At 41.2% G+C, this 25263-nt stretch overlaps 1 protein-coding gene across 3 annotated transcripts in view; it reads left to right on the top strand.

Annotated features, from left to right (window-relative positions):
- The window catches only part of TMCO4 (transmembrane and coiled-coil domains 4), a 1335578-nt gene that overhangs the window by 1106011 nt on the left and 204304 nt on the right, over positions 1-25263 (top strand). For all 3 annotated transcript variants that reach the window (XM_044061794.1, XM_044061793.1, XM_044061795.1), the window contains exon 12: positions 1782-1899. In XM_044061794.1, coding sequence (XP_043917729.1) covers positions 1782-1899 — 118 coding nt within the window. The remainder of the gene's footprint in view (positions 1-1781; positions 1900-25263) is intronic.

Genomic DNA, 25263 nt, shown 5'->3' with positions numbered 1-25263 from the left:
CACGTCAGGTTATGACTGAAAAGAGTCAGTAGGTCAGCTCATTTACCCTATTAGCAAATTGCAAATAAATAAAATAAACATCTTTACATAGCACATACATGGAAGGGCACTTACAGTGGATATAAAAAGTGTACACATCCCTGATAAAATGCCAGGTTTTTGTGATATAAAAAAATGAGACCACAATAAATAATTTCTGAATGTTTCCCACTGTTAATGTGACCTATAACCTGCACAATTCAATTGAAAACCAAACAAATCTGTTCGTGGAAAAAATATAAAAAAATGAAAAACATACAATAAGCTGTTTGCATAAGTGTGCACACCCTTAAAATAATACTTTGTTGAAGCACCTTTTGATTTAATTACAGCCTTCATTCTTCTTGGGTACACACCTGCCATCAATTAAAAAGACTCTGATTAACCCCAAATAAAGTTCAGCTGTCCTAGTAGGATTTTCCTGACATTTACTCACTTGCCTGCTACAGAAAAAAACATGATTCACAGAGAGCTTACAAAGCATCAGAGAACTCATTGTTGAAAGGTATCAGTCAGGAGAAGGGTACAAAAAACACAGTGAAAACAGTCATCAAAAAGTGGAGAAAATATTGGACAACAGAGACATCCCTCCAAAACCGATGAAAAGACATGACAAAAACTGGTCAGGGAGGCTGCCAAGAGACCTATAGAAAGACGGAAGGAGCTGCAGGAATTTCTAGCAAGTACTGCTTGTGTACTACATGTGACAACAGTCTCCCGTATTCTCCATATGTCTGGACTGTGGAGTAGGGTTGCAAGACAGAAGCCTTTTCTTATGCAGAAAAACATCCAGGCCCAGCTAAAATTTGCAAAACAATACATCAAGACTCCCAGAAGTATTTGGGAAAATGTGTTATAGTCTGATGAGACCAAGGTTGAACTTTTTGGCCACAATTCCAAAAGGTATGTTTGCCGCAAAAACAACATTTCGAATCACCAAAAGAACACCATCCCCAGGGTGAGGCATGGTGATGGCAGTATCATGCTTTGGGGTTGCTTTTCTTCAGCTGGAACTGGAGCTTTAGTCAAGGTGGAGGGAATTATGAACAGTTCCATATACCAGTCACTTTTGGCCCAAAACCTTCAGGCGTCTGCTAGAAAGCTGAAGATGAAGAGGAATTTCACCTTTTAACACAACAATGACTCCAAGCATACATCCAAATCAGCAAAAGAATGTCTTCACCAGATGAAAATTAAAGTATTGGAATGGCCCAGCCAGAACACAGACCTAAATCCAATAGAAAATCTGTGGGGTGATCTGAAGAGGGTTGTGCATAAGAACTACCCAGATTTGGAATGCTTTTGCAAGGAAGAGTGGGCAAATATTGCCAAGTCAAGATGTGCCATGCTGAATGCTGTAATTAAATCAAAAGGTGCTTCAACAAAGTATTAGTTTAAGGGTGTGCACACTTATGCAACCATCTTATTGTACGTTTTTTATTTTTTATATTTTTCCCCTAACATATTTGTTTGTTTTTCAATTGAATTGTACAGGTTATAGGTCACATTAAAGGTGGGAAAAGTTTTTAAATGATTTGTTGTGGTCTCATTTTTTTTATATCACAGAAACCTGGCATTTTAACAGGGGTGTGTACACTTTTTGTATCCACTGTAATTGTCCATGAAGCCTTGCAGTACATTGAAAGGAAGAAGTGCGCACCTGTTACAGGATCATTGTGAATACCTGTTGTGTTTCTACCTTACTGCATTGTGTATTCTGACTGTTTTTTCGTCCATTCCAGGCTGTGAAGGCATAATTGAAGATGTGATTCTCCTGGGAGCACCCGTGGATGGAAGAGCTAAGTCCTGGAAACCGCTTACAAAGGTTGTAGCTGGGAGGATAATAAATGGCTACTGTAGGTAAGCTGGATTTAATTTCTGTTTCTGATTGTTTTACTGTCAGCATGCCCAGCAGTTATATAATCTTTATAAAAAGTTTTATAGATTCTATACAGAGGGACTGCTGGTCATAAAGGAGATGCACAGATCAATTGCTGTAGGATTTAGGTTGCTTTCGTTTTTACCTTTGTGTGCTATTTATTAAGGACTTTTCATTTTTTTTCACACAAGTATTTATGAGAACATTAATACTGAAATATTTTTGTTTAGTAGGCAAGATCTCTGCCTTACATTTGTAATGTCTGGGGTAGATTCATGACTTTCAGTCAATGATTTTATGGAGTTTGCAGGTTCCTCCAATGCCTACATGGTTTTCTGTGCATATTGCAGTTTAATTTTGCCTCCCCAAAATTTACAAGTTGACTGACTGCTCTAAATTTCCCATATATATTGTATTTACCCCCTGTCTTTATGGTCTGGATCTCGGTAAAAAGGGTAGATAATAATTTCACATACCTCGTTAACAAATGAGTAAAAAGTTTAGACTGTCACGTTTAAGTCTGTACATTTATTCCTGGGGCGTAGTCATTGTCTCAAGTAAGTAGGTCTACTACGGAACATTTACTGATGAGTTATAACATATGATGCTAACTGTACAGGGTTAATACAGGGGAGCTATCACTGACACCTGCACATGGCTGTACAAGTCATTTACTGAGAAGCTGTCACAGAGCATCATTATTACCTCTGTTTTTGCATTATTGAGGGTTTACTACCAAGGCTTTAGTTTTGCCAGCCTGTACATTGTTACCCTGATTGAAGAATGAATGTTCTATAGCAGGAAGTTAATCTGCAGGTGATGCCTGTGGAAAAACAAATCTGATGCTTCACGTTAGTGTATTAAGCTGCCCGTGAAGCTTGAGCAGAGTAAAAGCAAATGAACACCATTTTTACACTCACTAAACAGCGCTTGGCTGTTTGGTGAGTTTTTTAAAAAGTAAAGAAAGAAAAAAAGGTGTGTGTGTGTGTGTGTGTGTGTGTGTGTGTGTGTGTGTGTGTGTGTGTGTGTGTTTGTTTCACTGCAACAGGCAGTCCATCAGAACTCACTCCCTTAATAATAAGGCATAAATCTCTGGCATTATCACCTGACAGCAAATCCATCATTCTTTGTGTGGCCAGACTACTACTTTGTGACAAATGTCAGAGATGGTAAAGAGACATGGGAAGGGAGACAGTTGGGATACCTTGCATTCTGTGTATTTTTTTTTCAGTTGCTCATAGTGAGACATGTGAGGTGTAGTAATTCAATAAACTGGCTGTAACTGCTAGGAGTGTGTGGCTGTGTGTATAAATTTATTTATGTGTGTGGTATGTATGTGTACATATTAAATACTTGTATAACTTATGCTGAATGTAAAAATACTTCCTCCAATTACATCTGCTATAGCAAGTTTGAAACATTATGCAGAGGAAGTATTTTACATACTACCGTCTCATAGCACCTCTGTGCTTACATCCGAGAGCGCTATGAGACGATAGCAATTACAAGCTGTTACCCCCCGAGTGCCTTCTACAAGCGAGAGAAACTTCAGTGCAGATTTGCAGCACAGCTTAATGCAAAACAGGCTGAAATCAGATGAACTTATAATGTACCTTATACAGTTACGATTCAGCATGTTTTTACATTAAGGTCTCATTAAACCTTTAGTCAAAAATCCCATTTTAAAGTTGTTGATAAAGCAAGTGGTGGCAGCCAATCGGATTCTTGCAATCCAAGCCACCACTTGCCTAACAACTCCACCCCAACTTTATTTTCTTTTGTTTTTCCCCAGTAAATAAAGGTTCCAGCAGCAGGTATTTCCTTTTTGTTCCTGATATATGGAGATTTTACCTGCTGCTGGATCCCTCTATTTGATTTGCGCACTTACCAATTGTACAGAGATCGTTAAGACAGCCACACCAGTTTGGTGGTTGGAGTTCCCATTTGAATTTTCCTCGGCTTGATTTGACTGCATCTGGGAGCAATTTGGCCTAAGAACTGCTTCTTTTTTGTGCCTTTTAGTTATCCCATATCACAGAATAGCTCCACGTTTAGAACAGTATTCATGTGCAAATCCAAATGCCTTGTTGTCATCAGCAGACATGACATTCTACCTAAACTTTATTACTTCCTTTGGTTAACTGTCCTGTATGCGGTGTAGGAAATCTGTGTTAATTTGTCATGACAGGTGTAATATAGCAACTGCCATTTTGTGCTGCTTAACCCTTCATGTGAGCACGCTCAGCAGCCGTTTTATAGGGAATGTAATCGACCCTTCCATGCCAAAGACTTCTCTGTTTTCCCAGTGCCCCCTCCCAATACCGTTACCATTAACAGTATTCACTGACCTGTGTAGAACTCCCTCGGTGCTCCGCAACATTCAAAACCAAGTCCCCCTGCTCCCTCTGCAGCCCGTACTGCAAGGTCTGCATTTTGTCTTTGAGTGTCCCTCAATTTAATCAGTTGCATCACAATTTTCCTGTTAACCTGGCAGAAATAATTAGCATAATCTGCTCAAACCCTTTTTTTCCTTGTTGATGTAGATGATTAATGGAGTACTAGCTATGTATTTATTTTATTTTTCACTTATTAGCTAGGGTAGAACAATATCTAAATGGACCACTTTCAGCTTCAGCATGGAAGGAAAGAAAAAAAAAGCATCATAACTTTCAAAGAGTCTCTCTCTCTCTTTTGGCTTTTAGTTAGGGGTCGCCACAGCGGATTACCTTGTCCGCTCAAGATTGGCAGTGGAGTTTGTACGGTGTCGAGTTGCCAGACCGGCACCCAACCTTCCACAGAAGGCACACATATTCAAAGAGTAAAATCTTAAAATATGACATATGACCGGTGCTCCAGTTTCCTCCGATGTTACAAAGACACGTGTGTGGCGCATTTCTTCCCGAGTCTCTGCTGTAAATTGCCTTCATTCCAAGCCATACTTTCCCGGTAAACAAATGTTAAATAAATAAAGTCACGTCCCCTAATCACACAATAAAAGATATTTCATACATCACAAAAAAACAGACCGCCTTATACTCCATTTATCTGCTTTTTGGAGGATTATGTTAGAGTAGTAATTCTATCGTTCACCACTGACATCAGTGGATTATGTCACTTGTCTAATTATGTACTGAATAGGGCTTTACATAACTGGTGTAGGTTTTTATTAATGGAATGTAATCAAATGTATCACAAGTTGTTTCTTCTCTGTTGTAACTTAAATCTTAATCTTTTTTTTTCTACCGTCGGTTCATTTTATAGTTTAGTAGTATAGAAATGGCGATATCGGGATTTGTTAGTTTTATACTTTAGTTTTGTTTTTGGGTTAGTTGTTTTGTTAGTTTTGGGTTATTGGCAAGTTCAAATTAGTATTTTTTTAATCTGTTTTATTTTATTTTAACAATTTTAATTCTGATAAGATAAAGTTTCATATGGATGGAGTTGATTTGGGCAAGTAGATGTTCTTCATCTCACATTGCTGCAGTCATAACCTGTGGGTAGTCCGCTGTCCTCGGTCGGCCCGAATACCAAAGAGTTAGGCTGGCGTCGGTCATGGTCGCTCAGATCTGACGTCAGTACGCCGTGGTACTAAAGCTCATGACCGACGTCATATCCTCAGTCTTTCTTGCCGCGTGGTCCGAAGCAGAAGCAGCGTTTGCAAGTGCCGTTCGGCGTCCTGAAATTTTCGTATTCTGAGTTTCAGACCGAAAACCAAGTTGGGCTAAGTACCCCGTTGGGGAATATTTTTGTCTTTTCTTGCCTCAGTTAAATCCGGATGTCAGAAAAAGTGAATAATTGTATTTCTTGTGGGAAACAGATACCTCATAGGGATTACCACTCTCTCTGTATTCCTTGCTTGGGGCCTGAGCACGACGTAGTCGGGTGTCGCTTTTGTGCTAGATTTAATAAGCGCACCATTAAACGTAGGTTAGATTGCGCTAGGCTTGTCTTCGTAAGCGGTGTAATTACAATATGCCGCCGGATCCTCCGGCGCCGCCACCGCTAAGAAGCGCAAGGAAAAATCGTTAAAGTCCAAGCAGGATGAGTCGTCCGTTCCGGACGCCGGTTCTTTAGAAACTACAGTGGAATCTGTGGATCCAGCCGAGGTTTCAGCTGAGTCTCAGGGGGAGCCTTTAATTTTGCAAGATGTGGCCTCTCAGGAGTCGGGTCAGGCTGAGGGGGCCTCTCAGGTTACTGTACTCCCTTCTTTGCATAAGGTGGCTAGGCCTTCCCCTTCTGTCTCTAAGGTACCTTCCAAGGTCAGGCCTAGTTTGTCTTCCTCTGGCGTCAGTCCTAGCTCTGCAGGTTCTGTACCTAGAAAACACATGCTTAAAATGGCAGAAGATTTGATTACTTTAATCAGATGTTCTTTGCCCCCTCCAGATAAAAGGCCTAGGGTGGAGCCAGAGGTGGAAGGTTTGGAACATTCTTCAGATTACTCAGAGTCTTTGGCTGAAGACATTCAGGATTTTCCTCCTTATTCTGATTCAGACGCAGAGGATTCTAATCCTTCTGCTTCTCCTCCAGAGGATTTTCCTTTTTCAGAAACCCTGCATTCTATGAGGGAGCATTTTAAATGGGAAGGTCAGGATTTCTCAGATTCCCGAAAGAGGCTTAGGGAATTCTTGTTTTTACCACAACATAGGCCCTTGGCTATACCCCCTGTTTTGGATGTTGTTCAGGATGTTTTCTCTGAGGCTTCCCTTAATCCAGACTCTTTGCCTCCTGCCCCGGTTAAACCAGATAGGTATTACAGAGTGCCAAAGGCTCATAAATATTTGTATAAGAGCCCAAGGGCTGACCCAGAAACTATTAGCCAGGGACCTAAGGGTGTCAGGGCTTCTGTTGTAAAGAATCCAGTTCCTATGGATAAAGATTCTAGAGCTTTGGATAGGTGGGGTAAAAAAGTGTATACCTCTTCCACTCTAGCAATAAGGGCTTTGAATTGCCAGTTTCAAATGCTGAAGTACCAGAATTTTCTCCTTACTCAGTTAAAATCTAAGGTAGATGCTTTGGCAGAGGGCATAGAGTGTAAGGAATTACAGGATTTGGTTCATGCCTCTGATCAGGTGGGTAAGCATTCTTTGCAGTGTGGTTTCGATGCTTTATAGGCTTCTTCCAGGGTGGCTGCCACTGGATCAGTTATTCGTAGGCACGCATGGCTTAAGGATCAGAACTTGTCAGAGCATGTTAAAGCTCGAATTTTGGATGCTCCCCTTCAGTCTGAAGTTTTGTTTGGTTCTCCTGTGGAGTCAGTCTTGAAGAAAATGGAAGACAAAGCTAAGTCTATGCAGACTGTTAAGGATTTTTTGCAGGTGCAGCCCCCGAAGTTTAGCAGAAATTGGCCTACTAAGGGATGGGCTTATCCTTCTTCTGATTTACAGTCTTGGGGCAGATCTAGACGTGGTAGGGGCAGAGCTCAGGGTTCTTTCAGGCCTAGGACGTGGAGTTCCCCTGCACAATCTACAGGTGAGGGCAGGGGCCAGTCCTTTCGTAAACAGACCCAATGACCTGCATCTTCAGCTGCCAGATCCTTCCTGTCTGGCGGCTCCTCTGGGAGGAAAGTTGGCACTCTTCAGCCAAAATTGGTTTTTAGTCACCCGGGACAAATGGGTGTTGGACATTATAGACCGAGGCTACAAGTTTTATTTCCACACATTGCCTCCTTTCAAAGGCATGCCAGACGTTCCTCCTCAGCAAAGGGTGGAGGCTCACAAACAAATTTCTTTACTTCTTCAAATGGGGGCTATACAGCAGGTCCCTCTGTCAGAAGTGGGCCTAGGATTTTATTCTCGCCTGTTTCTTGTACCAAAGAAAGGAAACACTTGGAGGCCAATTCTGGATTTGTCTATCCTCAACACATACCTGGACATTCCAAAATTCAAAATGCTGACTTTGCAACAACTTCTGCCTCTGTTAGGCAAAGATCACTGGATGGTAACTCTGGATCTCAAAGAGGCTTATCTTCATATTCCTATCAGGCCCAGTTGCAGGAGATTCCTGCATTTTCGGGCTGGGACTTTACATTATCAGTTCTCTGCATTGCCCTTCGGCTTATCTACTGCGCCCAGGGTGTTCACAAAGGTTCTGGCTCCAGTGATAGCCTTTTTCAGGTTAAGAGGAATACAAATTTATCCTTATTTGGACGATTGCCTGATTCTTGCTCAAGACAAAGACAAGCTACTTCACCATCTACAGTATGTTATGGCAGTGTTAAGGTGCCTAGGGTATTCTGTGAATGAAACAAAGTCCAGTCTAGTACCCTCTCAGGACATGTGCCTTCTGGGTGTGAGACTGAATACAGCCTCTCAGATGGCTTTTTTGACCCCGGACAAGCAAAGAAATCTTACCCTTTACTTCCAACAATTGTCTCTACGGTCCAGGCTGACTGCAAGGACAGTCCTTCAAGCCTTGGGGTTCATGGCATCTTGTATTCTGGTACTTCCCAATGCCAAACTGCATATGAGGAAGCTACAATGGTATCTCAAAAGTGTATGGACTTAACACTGCCACGATTTGGACACTGTCATTCCGATAATACCTTGCATTCAAAAGGAATTTTTGTGGTGGGCTCAGGAATGTCACCTAAACAAGGGACTCTCTGTGACCCGACCAGAGGCGAGTCAGATCTTAACGACAGATGCCTCAGACAAGGCTTGGGGAGCACACCTCAATGGAAAATGGGTTCAAGACACGTGGCCTGCCAGACTTCAACATTTGCATATCAACTTGAAGGAGATGTTAGCAGTCCAATTTGCATTGATGGCTTTCAAGGATCTACTTCACCCAGGACAAGTGTTGATTCAAACAGACAACACAACTGTCATGTGGTACATCAACAAACAAGGGAGAACCCATTCGTACCCTCTTTGCAGGCAAGCTATGATTTTGTGGGAGACTGCTCTCAGTTTGCACCTCACTCTTCAGGCAAGGTTTCTGCCAGGAGCACAGAACTCCTTAGCGGATGTTTTGAGCAGACAGATGGTGGATCCCCACGAGTGGAAATTGGATCCTCATGTATTTCGACAGTTGACAGTGATTTGGGGGACTCCAGACATAGATCTGTTCGCTTCTCCACTAAATTTCCACTTGCCAAAGTTTTGCACAAAGATGTTTCATCCAAAAGCTTGGAAAGTGGATGCTCTATCATTCAGTTGGAACAATCTTCACGTCTATGCCTTTCCTCCTCTGCCTCTCCTTCCCAAGGTGCTTTTGAAGGTCAGACAGGACAAGCCCTCCATGATTCTAATAGCTCCAGATTGGCCGCGGCAACACTGGTACCCTCTGCTGAGGAGTTTAGTACGGAGCCTCCTTGGCCTTTGCCATCAATTCCACACCTTTTGTCCCAGGCAGGCAATCATTTCCTCAATGTCAGGATACAGTCCCTGCATTTGACAGCCTGGCATATTCTGTTCTAGAACCTGGAGGGTCGCAGCTTCCTCAACAGGTTTTGAATGTCATTTTGGAGGCCAGAAGGCCTAGTACAAGGAAAGTTTATGCTGATAAATGGAGGAGATTTTTTATTTGGAGCAAAGCAAAGGGCTTTGATGTTTCTGGGCCTAATTTGAGTGTTTCACTTCAGTATCTTACAGAATTATTAGACAAAGGTTTGTCTTTCTCCTCTGTAAAAGTTCATGCTGCAGCCATTTCTGCTCACTATGACTGTGACCCACCATTATTCTCTCATCCTTTGTTTAAGCAATTTCTTAGAGGGGCAAAGAACATAAGACCCCCGCGTAGAGCTCCTACTCCTTCCTGGGATCTCAATTTTGTGTTGGAAAAGCTCACTTTACCTCCTTTTGAACCTGCGGCTACATCTGAGTTGAAGTTTTTGTCTTGGAAGACTGCCTTTTTGTTGGCCATTATGTCTGCTAGAAGGGTATCTGAATTACAGGCTCTAATGGCAGTTGAACCCTTCCTGATTTTTCATAAGGATAGGGTATCCCTGCGTACTAACCCTACTTTTATGTCTAAAGTGGTTTCAAATGTGGCCTTGAACCAATCTATTCATTTGCCTACATTTTATGCTGATCCCCAAAATAAAGGGGAGAAAATTTTGCACTCTTTGGATATTCACAGGCAGTTGCGTTGTTATTTGAGCAGGACTAAAGGGTTCAGACAGTCTCAACAGTTGTTTGTTTCTTTTGCTTTGGCCTCTCAGGGGAAACCTGTTTCAAAACAAACTATTTCTAAGTGGATTGGCCATTGTATTGCTTTTTGTTATTCTCATCATGGTAAGGAGATTCCGGCTAGAATCAGACCTCATTCCACTAGGGCTACTGCCACTTCTACTGCTTCTTTAAGGGGTGTAGCTACTAAAGATATTTTGGAGGCTGCTACTTGGAGTTCAGTGCACACTTTTTCTAAACATTACCATCTCCCTCTTTATTCCAAATCTAGGGCTGGATTTGCCACTGCAGTCTTACAGGGCATGTTAGCAGCTCCCAATGCTTTATGATTTTGCCAACCTCCCTTTACCTTTGCTTTGGGATTCTACCCACAGGTTATGACTGCAGCAATGTGAGATGAAGAACATAGTACAGTTTTGTACCTACCATAAATGTAGATGTTCGAAGATCCACATTGCTGCAGTCCAATTTACCCTCCCTCCTTCCCCTCTGTAGTTTGAAGTGGTTGTGGGGTTTGAGTTGTAAATATTGTTTGTACATGGGTGTTTGGAGGTTTTCTGTTTTTGGCTATGGCCTTTCTTTTTAGGGCCTTCTGACATCTGGGGCAAGAAAGACTGAGGATATGACGTCGGTCATGTGCTTTAGTACCACGGCGTACTGACGTCAGATCTGAGCGACCATGACCGGCGCCAGCCTAACTCTCTGGTATTCGGGCCGACCGAGGACAGCGGACTACCCACAGGTTATGACTGCAGCAATGTGGATCTTCGAGCATCTACATTTATGGTAGGTACAAAACTGTACTTTTTGTTTTTAGGGGGGTGATTTTCTTTGCATATAGTTATTTTTTTCCATTGTGGTGAATGTAAAATGTGCACAGCTTCACTTTATTTTATACAGGTAAATGTAGGTTTCAGTTTAGAAAAATGTTTCACATGGGCTAGAGTGTTTTAGGAGTGTCAGTGTCTACATTTTGCATGTGTATGTCCAAAACCTTAAGGGAAACTCTCAGCAATGTGCTGAGTTGGCTGTGGATGGCACTACCTATACTTCTCCATAAGATATATCATACTGTTGGCCAATAAAGTCAGCACAAATTTCACCCCCTCATAACCCCCAGTCACTCTGCCACAAAATACCCCCTACTATACCTTTAGATGTATGCTATATGTAATATTACGTCCTTTGCATTAGTATTGCAGAATGTGGGGCATATATTTTGATGGCGGTATAATGCCTTTATGTGTTTTTTGCAAGCAGTCATGCATTTCAAGTGTTTCCTTGTTTCCTTCATTTCTTGTTCATAGTTACTGTAAATATTCAAGGTGCAACATGTCTTTGCAGGAATACATTTGCTGTTTCATATACATCAAGGTCATGGTAGATTCTTCAAATATATCCTCTAATATGATAAATATTTAGTTTTGTAGCTGTAACCATCTCTGGGCAGATATCTGTGTAACACTGTGCACACATTAGTGCTACGGCTGTACTGTACTGTACCCCATTTACAGGCTGCTGCTTCTCCAGAGTTTGCTTTACTTTGCAATACCTCATCCTACAATTGTTATGGTTTATTTTTAATAGTAAATCCATTTCCATTTAGATAATTCATTTTGTACTTTTAAATAGTTTGTAGTTAACTGGGTGCATAGTTAAAATGCATGATTGTCAGAATTTTAAGTATTTACCTGTTAATATTACCTTTAATTCTGTTCCACTATAACTGTACTTGTGCAACTGGAGTTGGCATTGTTTGGGTGAATTTTAGTTTAGTTTTTTTTTTTTTTTTTTTTTTGGGAAATGGGTTAAGTTCACAAGTGTTTGCTATGAATGAGACAGTTATCCTTTTACACTGTGAGCTGACTTAACCATTTATATTAATGCCACACTCATGTAAGGTAGAGGGGCAAAAGTAAAGTGGTGTCTAGGACAAGCTTTCCACTGGTAATTATGTACTGTCATTTGATAGCTATTGAAGTAGATGCTCTCAGTGGTGGCAGAGGCCTCCTTATATCTGAGCAAGACAAAGACAACATTGTTACCTTCAAGTTCCTCTGTTCAGTGTTTTATGTGAAAAGGTCTGATTTTTGGCCGACTGTAGTTAGGTCTTGCAAAATTGTAAGTGAATGTGAAACATCAACGTCTATAGTCACACTGCATGGAGGTATGGTACTGGTGTTGCATTTAGTTGTGTTGCAGGAGCAAATTCTGTTTACTTTTATTGATCAGGATAACTGCACTGGGCTTGTGCATTTTTCCTAGCAGAGACTAAGATGGCATTCCTGCCATCTTGGGTAGCTTGGGCAGTACACCTGAGAAGCGCTCCAGGGTGAGTGCCATGGGTTTGTACATCCACTTAGTCTGGCGGTTGGGACATTCTGTCTCTGCTAAATGATAGTATTGTCCTTTGTATGTGCACTATTGGTAGCTGTATTTGTTAGGAATCTTTATATTTGCTGTGAGGGTGGAACCCTTTAACCCTGGCTGCATTGTTTTTAGGGCAAGTGTTTTTGATTTCGTGTCCATTTCTATGTTGTGGAGTTTAGTTTGTTCTCCTTATTTCCACACACTCTCTTGTCTGTGAATGATCTATTTTTTGGTGGCTGAGCTTTAACTCTTCTAGGTGTGTTACTCTACATATGTCAGCCGCAGCTAGGTGAAATGGGGGTTCCACAGTGGTCGTACTGGAGAGGAGTATTTGTTTTCAGGGGTAATATGGTTTATATTAAGGTGTTGTAACTCCTTCATTAAACCTTTACTGGGATATCTGGATGGGGAGCAGAAAATATACCCCTTGGATTCCACCTGTGTCCCTGCTAGACATTGGCAAAGGGTCCTGAGTTGTTGGAACATGGGCTAAATTCTTGGCTAGATTTGTAAGGGGCTCAGGGCCAATAGCCTAGTAACTTTCTATTACCTATGTTCCTATGTACCGAAGGGGGCATTGGATTTAACAATAGGCCTGATGAGGGAATAGTATAATGAGGTTACAACCTCTCTTGTTCTTGAGGTGTGATGCCTTTGCTAAGCAGGTGAACAACATAAAATGCCTTCTTCACTACAGTAGACACCTGGCGGTCAAAGTTGAGGTCACAGTCACCTTGTGTTTCCAGGTCTGTCTGCACTGAATTGGTGCTTGGAGTGTTATGGTTTATTTTATAGTCAGTGAGGACATTGATGTTACCGAAGGGGGGTGATGATGCCTTTAGTTTAAGACCATGACTTTGGCACCAATCATTGGTCTATGTTAACCCTTTTGGAAGTACACTGCCATCACTAGATGATTCCACAATGGCACCCAAATTGCTGTCATCTGCAAACTTGGGTAGTCACAGCCCCTCCGTTTTGGCCTGCACTTACGAGATGGAACAATATGATTTTCCACAACACAGGAAAAAATGTAGTCCCTTGTGTTCTACACTTAGTATATATTATTTCTGTAAGTAATAAGAAATACAGCTTATAGCCATTCATTAAAGACATGTAAGATAGTTTGGTAAGAGAAACACATATATATCTGTATCTTTATTCTACCAATGTTTCTGAGACTTTGACCTACCACAAGATTGCCCAAATCAGCTTTCTTGGGGCCTTGACATATGCTTTCTCCAAGCATAGGAATGCCCGATTGGACACTCTCCTCTTCTCTAGCCTCTTCACAGCTATCTGTCTCACTGCAAATATTGGGCTAGTTGTGCTGCATCCTGATCTGAACCCAAACTGCTCATCTCCCATCTTACATTCAACTAGTCTGCATATTCATTTATCAATCAGTCTCTCCAGAACTTTCATGCAGTGTGACAGGAGTTTGATATCTATGTACTGCCCAAAGTTGTGGATGCCCCCCTTTGTTCTTGTGCACTATTACTAGTATGCTTATTCTCCAGTCATCTGTGATACAACTTTCTCTCCATACTGCTATGAGTACCCTCAGGTGTCATTTCTCCCCATCGCACCTAACATTTTGATCATATCTGCTATGACGTCATTTGAATCTGCTGCTTCCCTGATTTCACTTCCTTGGTGTTGTTTTTACTTCTGTGGTGGTCTCCTCTTCATTGCAGGCTGTGTTTGGGGAAGTACAGCTTCTGTGGGGTTTTCTTCATTCAGTAGCTGCTGAAAGTACTCCTTCCATCTGTCTTTTATTTCCCATGGGTTGGTAGGCAGATAGTTATTGGCATCACTTACAAAGGGTGTTTTAAGTATCTTATTTATGTTTCTGTCTTTGCCTTGCAGTTAATTTGTGCCATTTACAGTCACTTTCCAGAAGCTGGTAGAATGCCCTGTTGTCTTGTCCTTTGCTATTACAACTGCCTTCTCTTAGCCAACCTGTATTCCTTCTTTGGCTGGTCTGTCTTTTCCATCTCCTACTTTTTCCTGCACTCCTTTCTTTTGATGACTTTCCGAAATTCTGCATTCCACCACCAGCTTTCTTTACATACATTATTTGCATATCTGCCTGGGCCACATACCTGTGCTGCACCCTCACAAATGCTGTTTTGAGGCACTGCCATTCTTTTTTAACTCCACCCATTTCCTCTTCTTTGAGATGTTCTAGAGCCCTGAGTAATTCCTTGAACTCTTATGCTCCAAGCACCACACATTCAATGAGAAAACATTAATAGATGTCATGCTCAAAAATATTTTTTCTATAACTTGAGTGGAACTGTAACAACTATTATACAAAGTTATAAAAAACACTAAAGCAATAATAAACTTAGCTGTGGCTGCACCATTAGATCATATACTAACATCCAAGATACGGGAAACTTGGATAACAAGTAACTAATCAGAGGATAAAAGAAATGGCTCTGTATTGAAATATTGGCACTCATAATGCCAAGTGCTGACAAGCCAACAAAAAAGAATGAAACTACTGTAGTAGTCACAGCCCCTCCATTTTGGGCTGCACTTACGAGAACTATATGCCAACCAAGGGTCCACCACTGACTCTTGTGGGACCCCACAGTTGACAGGCCTGCTGGTAAACAGACTCACTCATTAGTTCCTTTTAGTACAACTTAGTCCATATGGTGGCTCCATCATAAATTAAATATAATATATATAATAAATATACTATAAAGATTTCTTTTTATAAACAACTTGTACCATGATATGAAAATGATATGTATGTGTTTCTCTTACCAAACTATATAAAATCTCTTTAATGAATGGCTATTAGCTGTATTTCTTACTACTTACAGATCAGCCACATGAGGTTGAGATTTTGTCTAGGCTTATTGCATTTCTGATTATACTCAGTAGTTGTCTGAGTGAGATAAAGGTGATTACTTGCTAACTACTACCAGCATGGAGCTATGTTATATTTTGGGAATTTTTCTGGGCTTTGTCAGTAATATGTGCAACTTAGGTGGGAGGAAGGGCTAAGTGTTATACTATTTTACTGAATTACTCAGGTCTTCTCCTTAACGATGATAATGAGTCTGTGTTACATAACAGCTGCACAAGGTAATATAATGAATGCCTACTCAACAGGTTATGTGCAGTAATTATCACCTGTGTCTGAGCATGCATAACTTTGCAGTAATGAAAGGCAGGTCATTATCACATTAGCAATAACTCAGTTACAATATAGCACTGAGTCATTATTACTTTTCAGGTAAAACTATCAGCAGCTGTCACTGTTATTCACATAAGTGCAACTTCATAGGTTCATAGGTAAGTACTAGGCTATCTGCCCGAGGGCATCTATAAGCCTAGCCAGAATGTATTGGCTTTCGCCGCCCCCTTAGATTAGTTCCTTGTGCCTCAGTCCAGCAGAGCTATTAGCCCCTGTGCCTCTGTCCAGCAGAGCCACTGTAGTGATCCCCGTGTAAATTTTCTGTTTCCCATCCACTTGTCAAGGTTTCTCTTGAAGAGTGTTAGTGAGGGGCTCTGCCTAATGTAGAGTGAAATCCTGTTCCAAAGCATGGAGAGTCTCTGGGACAGGAATCTATCCCTCCAGCACGTTCTATTTATCGTTGTGGTGAGGTTATTCCAACTTATCACATTGATGAATGCACAAGCCAGATTGTGTTTTTTCTTTGCTTGGAGTCATTGTAAGCCACCCCCCCCCCCCATTCTTCAACTACATACCCTCTGAAACCCCTTATTATATATATATATATATATATATATATATATATATATATATATATATATATTAGATATATTAGTGTGTGTAACCCATAAGGCAAGAAGGTGAGCTAAAGTGCTGTAACTCATCCATCCAAGAACTTGAGGAGTCACCTGCAGTATGTCTCTTTGACATGGTACGCAAAGAGAAATATCCTCATGCTCAAAATGGAAATAAAGGCTTCTAGTATTAGCAGGGGACATAGGACTGAAAAATCATAAAACAGGACTTTGTTATGATCATGAATCTGTTTAATTTACCGAACTGTAAAATATGCCTCCAAGCTCCATCTTTCATGGATACTAGAACCCTGTCCCTCTTTCCTCTGTAGGATTTTTTTTCCGGGGCAGGAGCAAGCATCTGGCCCAGCCAAGGATACCTGGCCTGCTTGCAGGGGAGACAACCCTATAAAGAGAGGAAAGGTCATGAACTCAGTTTTATATACTGCAGCAATCAGTTCCCTTACCCAGAGGTCCTTGGTTAGACTGAACCAATGGTACCCAAACTGGACTTTATATATATATATATATATATATATATATATATATATATATATATATATATATATATGCATATGCATGTATATATCCTGCCAGACTGACTACTTCACTATGGTGTAAAGATTTCTGTTTTAATTTTTTTATTTAACTGGACATTTCTTAAACATTGTTTGGGGCATGTACAAACATTACTTCATTGATTAAAGCACAGTTCCTTTCCTTCAGTTTATCTGTATTTTCACGAGTAACATACAGATGCAAGTATCCATTTTATTAATGTAGTTCATATCTTTGTGAATTAATGTAACTAAACCACATATGATGAAATGGTTGAATGTCTCAAACAATCACTACATAGTGCCTGTTGTGTTGCTTTGCAGCTTCCTCTGTGCAGGTCAGTGACATTATATTGTTCTATACCATTGTGCTTTTCAGCTTTGCGTTTGCCTGATATCACACCCCTCAGGAAGATGCCATCTGCTAAGAAGTCAACCAACATTTACTTGAGTGAGGATACTAATTCTGACAGTAATACCAGTGGGTCCGAAATGGAATTGGACCTTGATTCACAACATAAGGCAAACCAGAGTGAGGATGACAATTATGATTCTGATGATCATATTCCACTGGCACATCTGCGGGAGAAGGCCATTACTGCTGATAAAGGTGATGCCCCTGTCGCAGCTATTCCTGACAGACCCCTATGCTCTACCCCAGACCTCACCACTGTTGATGAAACTGACCACGACAGTGAGGATGACGTGACACTAGCCCAGCTAAGGTATGATGGCACACACAATAGTGGTCATCAACTTGAATCTGATTTTGAAATGGAAGATGAATTGCCTCTATCTGAGTTACGGCAAGGACATGGCCTGACCGACAGACCTTTGCAGTCCTCCATTGCTCAGGCCAGGCCTAGTGCTGAGGAGGAAGTGGATATGCTTCCTACTATACATGAGTTCAGGCGTAGTCTACAACAGGTCGATTCGGATGGAGAAAGTCCACTGGATCTGAGCCAAAGTAGCTCCTTGTCAAGCAAGGATCTGAGTGTGCTGCAGCATGGAATGTGTGTGAGTACTCCACTCAGAAATGAATACAAACCAGTGGGTAATGTAACTGATCACAGGGTACCATCTCTTAACCACCCCATAGTTTCCGTTCAAAACTGTGGGAAGCTAATGAAAAAGAAACAGCGATCATACTCACCACGAAACATATCGTGGGAGAAACGCCTAACACCAGTTCACATAGATGACTTTGTGTGTCTGGTCGGGCCAGTCACCAACCTGGACTCAGACAGCACAGAGATGGACTTCCTCAATTTGATGTTCCCAGAGGAACTGTACTCGCTTATTGCTGATGAAACTAACCATTATGCTGCACACAAGCAGGCTGCAGCAGGCAAGGTTGATAAGCGGTGGAGTCCTGTTTGTCCTGGAGACATATGCAAATTTCTTGGTGTCAGAATATACACGTCTGTTGTACATGTTCCAGTATACAGGCAGTACTGGGAAACACATCATTTCCCAATAGCTGAGTAGATGACCCAAGAGAGGTTTGAAAAAATTCAGCAGTATTTTCACTGCAATGACAAAACCCTCCGATGACAACAGGGCTCTCTGGGTCATGACAAGCTCCATCATGTATGGCCAGTGCCGTACTTCATGCATGTAGCACACAGTATAATGTGCATCGTGAGGTGGCAGTAGATGAATCAATGGTTGACATCCATGGGCGTCTAACATTCAGACAGTTTATGCCTGGCAAGCCGGAGAGGTATGGCATTAAGGTATGGGTGCTGGCTGACTCACATAATGGTTATGTGCATGAATTCCAGGTATACAGTGGAAAGGCAGAGCAGACCACAGAGGTTGGACTGGCACACCAAGTTGTGGTCGACCTAACACGGGGGCTGATTGGAAAGAAGCATCACATTTATTTTGACAACTTCTCTTCTGTCCCTCTGTCACAGCAACTGCTGCAAGATGGTCTGCACTGCTGTGGAACCATGTGCACCAATAGGTCAGGATGGCTTGTAACATTCAACCGACAGGCCATTGGTAAAGCACCTCAAGGGTTCTACAAGCAGTTGCAGAATGGACCACTACTTGCAACTGAATGGAAAGATAGCAACCCAATATTTCTGCTGTCAACTAATAGTAACCCAACCTTGGCAGTCTCCAGCACAAGCAGGAGACAGCATGATGGAACAAAAGCTGCAGTGCCATGTCCACCAGTTGTAAACATGTACAACACATACATGAATGGGGTGGACAGAGTGGATCAGCTCAGGACGCAGTATCCAACTGCTCGAAAGGCAAGAAAATGGTGGCTGTACTTGTTCTGGTTCTATGGGATGTGGCCATAGTGAATGCTTACATTTTATTCCGTAAGAGTGCCAGCCACCGGCAGCTTTCACGTTCTGGCTGTGTTATTGCGGCATGCCAGTTACAGTTTAAAAAAACCTAAGTATGCACCTCCTGGCCACCTACAAGAAAAGGAAAAGATGCATAGAGATTACCGTCCCACAGCCCATGACCCGATTTGAACAAGGCTCACACTTTCCCGTGAAATGGCGGAAGTCACAATGCAAACACTGTGCCAGCAAGGGTAAATGTGCTGAACCATCATGGGGATGTCCGACCTGCAAGCTTAACCTATGCGTGGAATGCTTTGGTGAATACCATGGCCATAAGCGTCTAGCAGACTGCTGACATCAGTAATATGTGCAGTGTAACTGTACAACAAAGTTGTGGCCAGGCTGTGGGTGCATCATTGTGTGTCATATGCCACTGTGATGCAATGTTTGCCTCCGGGAAAGGACACATGCAAAAAGACAAGGTGAGGGTCAGTCTTGGGACACTTCAGATAACCAACATCTGGAGCCCCATGCCTGTCCTTGGCATATTAGTGGAGCGGCAGTCCTTACCCTGCTTTTTCTCTTTACATGTGCCCTTTCTGTGCCCCCTTGTCAGTGTCCACCCATGCAGTATTTCAGGTAAGGTAAGGCTGTGTCTTCTGCTGTTCTGGGAATCACTGGAAAGGGAGCAGCCCAAACCCTAAGCTGTCCCATCTCAGAATGTTGTGTTGGTGGATGCATCACGGGGGGCATACCCAGCCACCATGGATCGTACAATCCACCTGGATCGCAGTTGGGAACTTGGAGACTCATCAGCTCAGTCCTATAGTGCTACTGTCCTAAGTAAGCATGGCCTTGGGGGTGCCACTGTGATGCAGTGTTTCCATCCGGGAAAGGACACATGCAAAAAGACACAGCCTGGGTCAGTCTGGGTCTTTTCACATGTTGTCTTGGTGTAGCTCTCCATTCAGTCCCCCTCCCTTCAGGTGTGGTTAATGTATTTAGGTGGGGATAGTACATGTATGAAGGTCAGGGCAGCAATTAGTGAGTTACTTCAGTCAGTAGATCTACAATCTGCCATGAAAGCATCACCATGGAAGATGTTCACCTATTCAGAAGGGATGGGGTTCACCTAACTGAGGAGGGCATTGCCTTGTTCTTGACCGACCTCCACAATGGCATGAGGAGAGCTATGCAGGATTGGTAACATGCAGCTTGTGAAAAGAATGGAAAACACCCATGAGGTTGGGAGGGTGGCCTAATGGTTAAGGTGTTTGCCTTACAAACACAAGGTGCAGGGTTTGAGTCTCTCAAGGGATAATTGGCTAGGCTTAAAATGGCTTGCAAGGGCAGTTAGCCTAGTACTAATCTATGATCTATGATCTATGACCAAGTAGGACCAGTATAGTAAGTGAAACTCTATTATGAAATGTGTTGTGTAAAATATATTTATCTGAGTTTGACAAATAACTGTGGTAAGGAGCTGGTGAGGATGCTGAGAAAGAACAACTGTTTCAGGAGAGTGCTACCAGGTACAATCTAATGTCAGTGACCATCCTGCAATATTTTTTTTGTCTGCTTTTATCAGGCATGTGTAGAATTTAGATGACAGGAAGGGCTTACTAATACAGAACTTGATCCCTTAGGTCCATTGCTGAATTGACACATGTAATGACAAAAGGCATCGGTAAGGCAGACTGCTGACATTGAAGGAGGTTGTGAGACTGCAGTGGTATCAGCTGTCTGAGGTAGTCAGCGCAGCTATAGGACAGATGAGATGGCATTGCCTGCCACTGAAGTCCTATGCCTGTCCTGGGTTTATTAGTGGAGTGGCGGTCCTTACCTTGCTTTTTCTCTTTACATGTACCCATTCAGCAGTATGTTGGCTACACCAGGAATGTGTATATTTACAATCATATGTGTGTACATGGTAAAACATCTGCTTCTGAATGCTGTACACATTAAAAGATTTCAGTTTTGTTAGGACTCAGGTTATTGGAAATTATGATTTTTTTTTTCATATTTTACTACATAACTTTGCAAGGGAGCATCAGAATGTGCTAAGTAATACCTCATTTTGAAGACAGTATTGATAGTTCTAACATGGTAAAAGAATGGTACTTGTATGTTGTACACATGGGCAGATATCAAAGTTTGTTTTGGACTTAGGTTATGGAAATTATTATTATTTTTTCATATTTTGGTAAATAACTTTGCAAGGGAGCATCTGAATGTGCCAAGTAAACCTTATTTTGAAGACAGTATTTCTGGTTCCAATATGGTAAAAGAATTGCTCCTGTATGTTGTACACATGTGCAATTATTAGTTTGTTTCAGACTTAAGTTATGGAAATTATTAATTTTTTTCATATTTTGCTAAATAACTTTGCAACGGAGCACGTCAGTGTGCCAAGTAATACCTCATTTTGAAGACAGTGTTACTCCTTACAACATGGTAAAAGAACTGTGTCTGTGCTCTGTACACGTGTACAGATATCACAGTTTGTTTAGTCTTGTACGATTATAAAAATTATACATTTCCAATACGTCTCATTATTATGCCCATATCTTTGCAAGGGAGCATGGTGATCTCACAAATGATACATCATTTTGAAGCTGACATTCAGATGCACAACTTCTACACTGATATGTAGGCTCTGTCTGTTACAAGTGAAGAGATATTATGCTTTATTTATTTATGAATTACGAGAAATAATATATTAATCATATTTCTGTGAATATCTCAAGAAAGGAGCATCACAAAGTAATGGTTAAGGTATCATTTTAAAGCTGACATTCATACTAACAAATTAAATTCAAATTGTTTGGGTCTGCATGCTTTATTGACCAAGATATTGTGCTTTGCTTTTCCAAAAAGGTAAAAGATATGCACAAAATCAACATTCCTTGCCAAATATTTAATAATGACTTTGATATGCACTATTAACATTTGCACTGTTGGAATGGTCCGTGTCTAATGAACAACTTTCGTGTTTACATTTTTAGTCTAGTTCTTATAGTTAGAGAGTTATGATCATTTGTTTTCTGTATGGTATTAGAAATTGATTTGCTAAAAATGAGCTCAGGCTGCACTGTTGTTCCTATGGTGGAATTAAGCAGGCAGCTTTTTCAGAGCTGCTCCGGAGTGAATGAGTTAGCAGGTAGCCCATTTTCTGAAGTTCAGTAATGCCCTCCAGAGTGTGTGTTATTGTGGAAGTAACACCCTTCCAAGGGTGTAGAGTCTCTCTGCCTGTGGCATCAGGCTTCACAACACCCCTGAGTGGGTGGTATTTCCATAGTAATGTACACCCCATTGGGCGTTATTGCTTGCATGTGACTTTGTTATTGGGATCCAGTTGTGGTCAGTAGTGTAACTCTCTCTTAATAAAAATCCATTGTTGATGTTTGCAAGTATTTTTTACGGGTCCATCATTGCAGACTTAAATGCAGGTGGTCTTTGTTAACTTTGTATATGCCTTATTGAGGAACCGTTGTCAGTTGTTGTAACTAGTTGTGCAGAGCTACTGTTATTACTCGTTATCCGGAGTGGTGATAGATAGCAGAACTGCTTCATCATTATCAGATTACTTTGATTGACTTTTATGTGCTGCTCCGTAGAACAAGTTCTGGGAAATTATTTAAGGTTGTTTTTATTAATTCTGCAGGTCTCATACATTTGCATATTAATTGCCTAAAGGGTACTGAATCTCATGCTTGTTAGATCTGTAAGTCCATTAGAAAAGATGTGTTCGAGTTGTATCAGTTGTGTAGACTGCCCATGAAGTGGCATCAGCTGCTGTTATAAATGGTTAGGTCTACAGACTAGTTACGGAGTAGTAGTTGTGGCCTTAGCTCATCTTACAATAACAATCAGTGAGTCTGATATATAGGTATGCAAGTCCATTACTGACTGTGAGACAGAGATCCTGACCACTAAGCCACTGTGTTGTCAAGTTCAACTGTGTAGCAGTTGTGTCGATGGATATGGCTGTTCCTGAGTGCTTTCTTTCAACCTTACACAGGTAGACTTGCAAGGCTGTTACTGCAAAACTGTTATTGTCTCTTAACACATAAGCATATATTTTCTATATCAGTAAATATAGTAGTTAATTTGTTTTCTTATTATTATGACTCTTTTTCCCGACCTAGCCATTTTTATGTCTTCCTGGAAAACCCTTGCTTGACCTTCACACCCTCTCTATCCATTGTTCTTTATTGTGGCCTCAACATGTTTCTGGATTTACTTCTCTTGCTTGGCTGTAGTCATAGTATAGGACAATAAAAAGGGTTATGCTGGCATTTGACAAGTTTTTATCATACTGAGGAACCTATTTACTTTTTTTCTTTTTTTCCCCAAGTAGCGCAGTGATCCAAGCAGACATTTTCGGGCCAGTCTGGTGGTTACAAAACCAGGAATACATTTAATTAAGTCACATAGTCTGTTAGACCACGAGTGAACAACGTGTGTTTTTAGCATACATTGATATACTGATGACAACATTCTGGAGGAAAATATGCGTGAGTGACAACAGCAGTTGCAAGTGCTTCAAAGCCAGATTGATGGTCAACTTACTTCAAGTATGTATGTGCCATTGTTATACTCTGTCTTCCACAGATACTGATGGACATATAACACTACAAGTTGTGTCTACAAAACAAGTTAGTATTAGATTTATTAGATTTTGATTTGCATTTTCTAGTAATTGCTTTTTTTGGCAGCCACCATAATTAGACACAGCAAGGCCTTACCATGTCTAGGCAATTCCAATTCTGTATCGTAACTCAGAAAAATCTTCTCCCTCTTCACTCCAATCCATCCACCCAGCATCTCCGACGGTGCATCCTGCAGGGAATCCTTAAAGTCTGCCAACTCACCGCACTCCCAGGAAATATGTTCCCCATTACCTCTTTCTTCCCCAACACACCTCCAACATTTGCTGTCTACTTGAGGAAAAATTCTGTGGATGTAGGACAAGTTAGTGTTGACTCTTAAACTGAAGTGATATTTTGCAAGTTTTATAAAGCTGCATTTGCTGTGATTCCTATAAAATAAGAGCCTATATAACAAAAGATGGAAGTTAAACAGCTATACACTGCAAGATGCCATGTCAGTGAAATAAAAAATAAAAGACAGTTATGAAGTATACCATAGCCATCTGTTATGACACCTGTCAGTGGAAATATTAATGACAAGACAGTCTCATGAACAATACAAGCAACTGCATAGCACACCACTGCAGCAGAGGGAACAATAATTGTAGAACACAGGTCGATTTAAAGTACATTTAATTGTGCAGGTATGTAATCTGTAATACAAACTTAGCAGATAAAAAGATCAAGGCAGTGCCTCTTGACAATTTATCAGTGTACATAAAAGTAACCAGTACACATACTGGATGTCAGTACACAGCCTGAGGCAAGACAAAAATAAATGTCTACTATTACCACATCCTACACAGCTTTGTAAAATGCATTGCATGAAAAATATATTGCATTGTTCTAACTTACTAAACTACATAGTAAAAAGGAGGGAAGGCCAAACAGGGATGCAACAAAGTATTGTAAGACAGTGAAATTAAAATAAATAAGTAATTACACTATACCTCATTTGGTATTTGATTAAAATATTCAATAATAAAAGGCAAACTGTGCAACAGTTATACAGCCCAGAGCACATCCAGACAAGTTAAAGTGTGGTTCTCACACATAGTATGTATGGCAGGAGGTCAGTGTCCTACTCGGTGCATATTATGGGCTATAGCAACAAATAATGTGAGGGCATTTTAGAATAGGCTGTTGTCAGTGATGGTGGCCACACAAGCAGCCCTGTGATATGCACTTCTGGCCTGTAGCCAATTTGTGGCATTGCTGCAGATTCAAATTATTTCATAATTGTTACAATTCTGTCTCACCTGAATGAAACTGAGCATGTGTGTAGTGTAGCCGACACGTACCTTTCCTAGGACTGACTTTAATCTGTAATGCCACTCTTCAACAATATTTTGCTTTGTTTGGTCAATAACTTGCAATTAGCTTAGCTAGTCTTCTGAACTCTAGATACAATAGTATAGCATAATATTGCACACACTTTGTTTTCTCCTTCAGGTGCCCACACTGACATCCAGGAAACATAGTTCTCTGCAGACCACCTAGCAGTGGCTGGAATTCATCAAACATGTTCATCATGCATTACATGGCAGCTGGATGTACAAGCTG

This window comes from Protopterus annectens, chromosome 2.part0, assembly GCF_019279795.1.
Source record: "Protopterus annectens isolate FY-2018-M chromosome 2.part0, PAN1.0, whole genome shotgun sequence".
NCBI lineage: Eukaryota > Metazoa > Chordata > Ceratodontiformes > Protopteridae > Protopterus > Protopterus annectens.
This window is presented reverse-complemented; position numbering and strand designations above follow the sequence as displayed.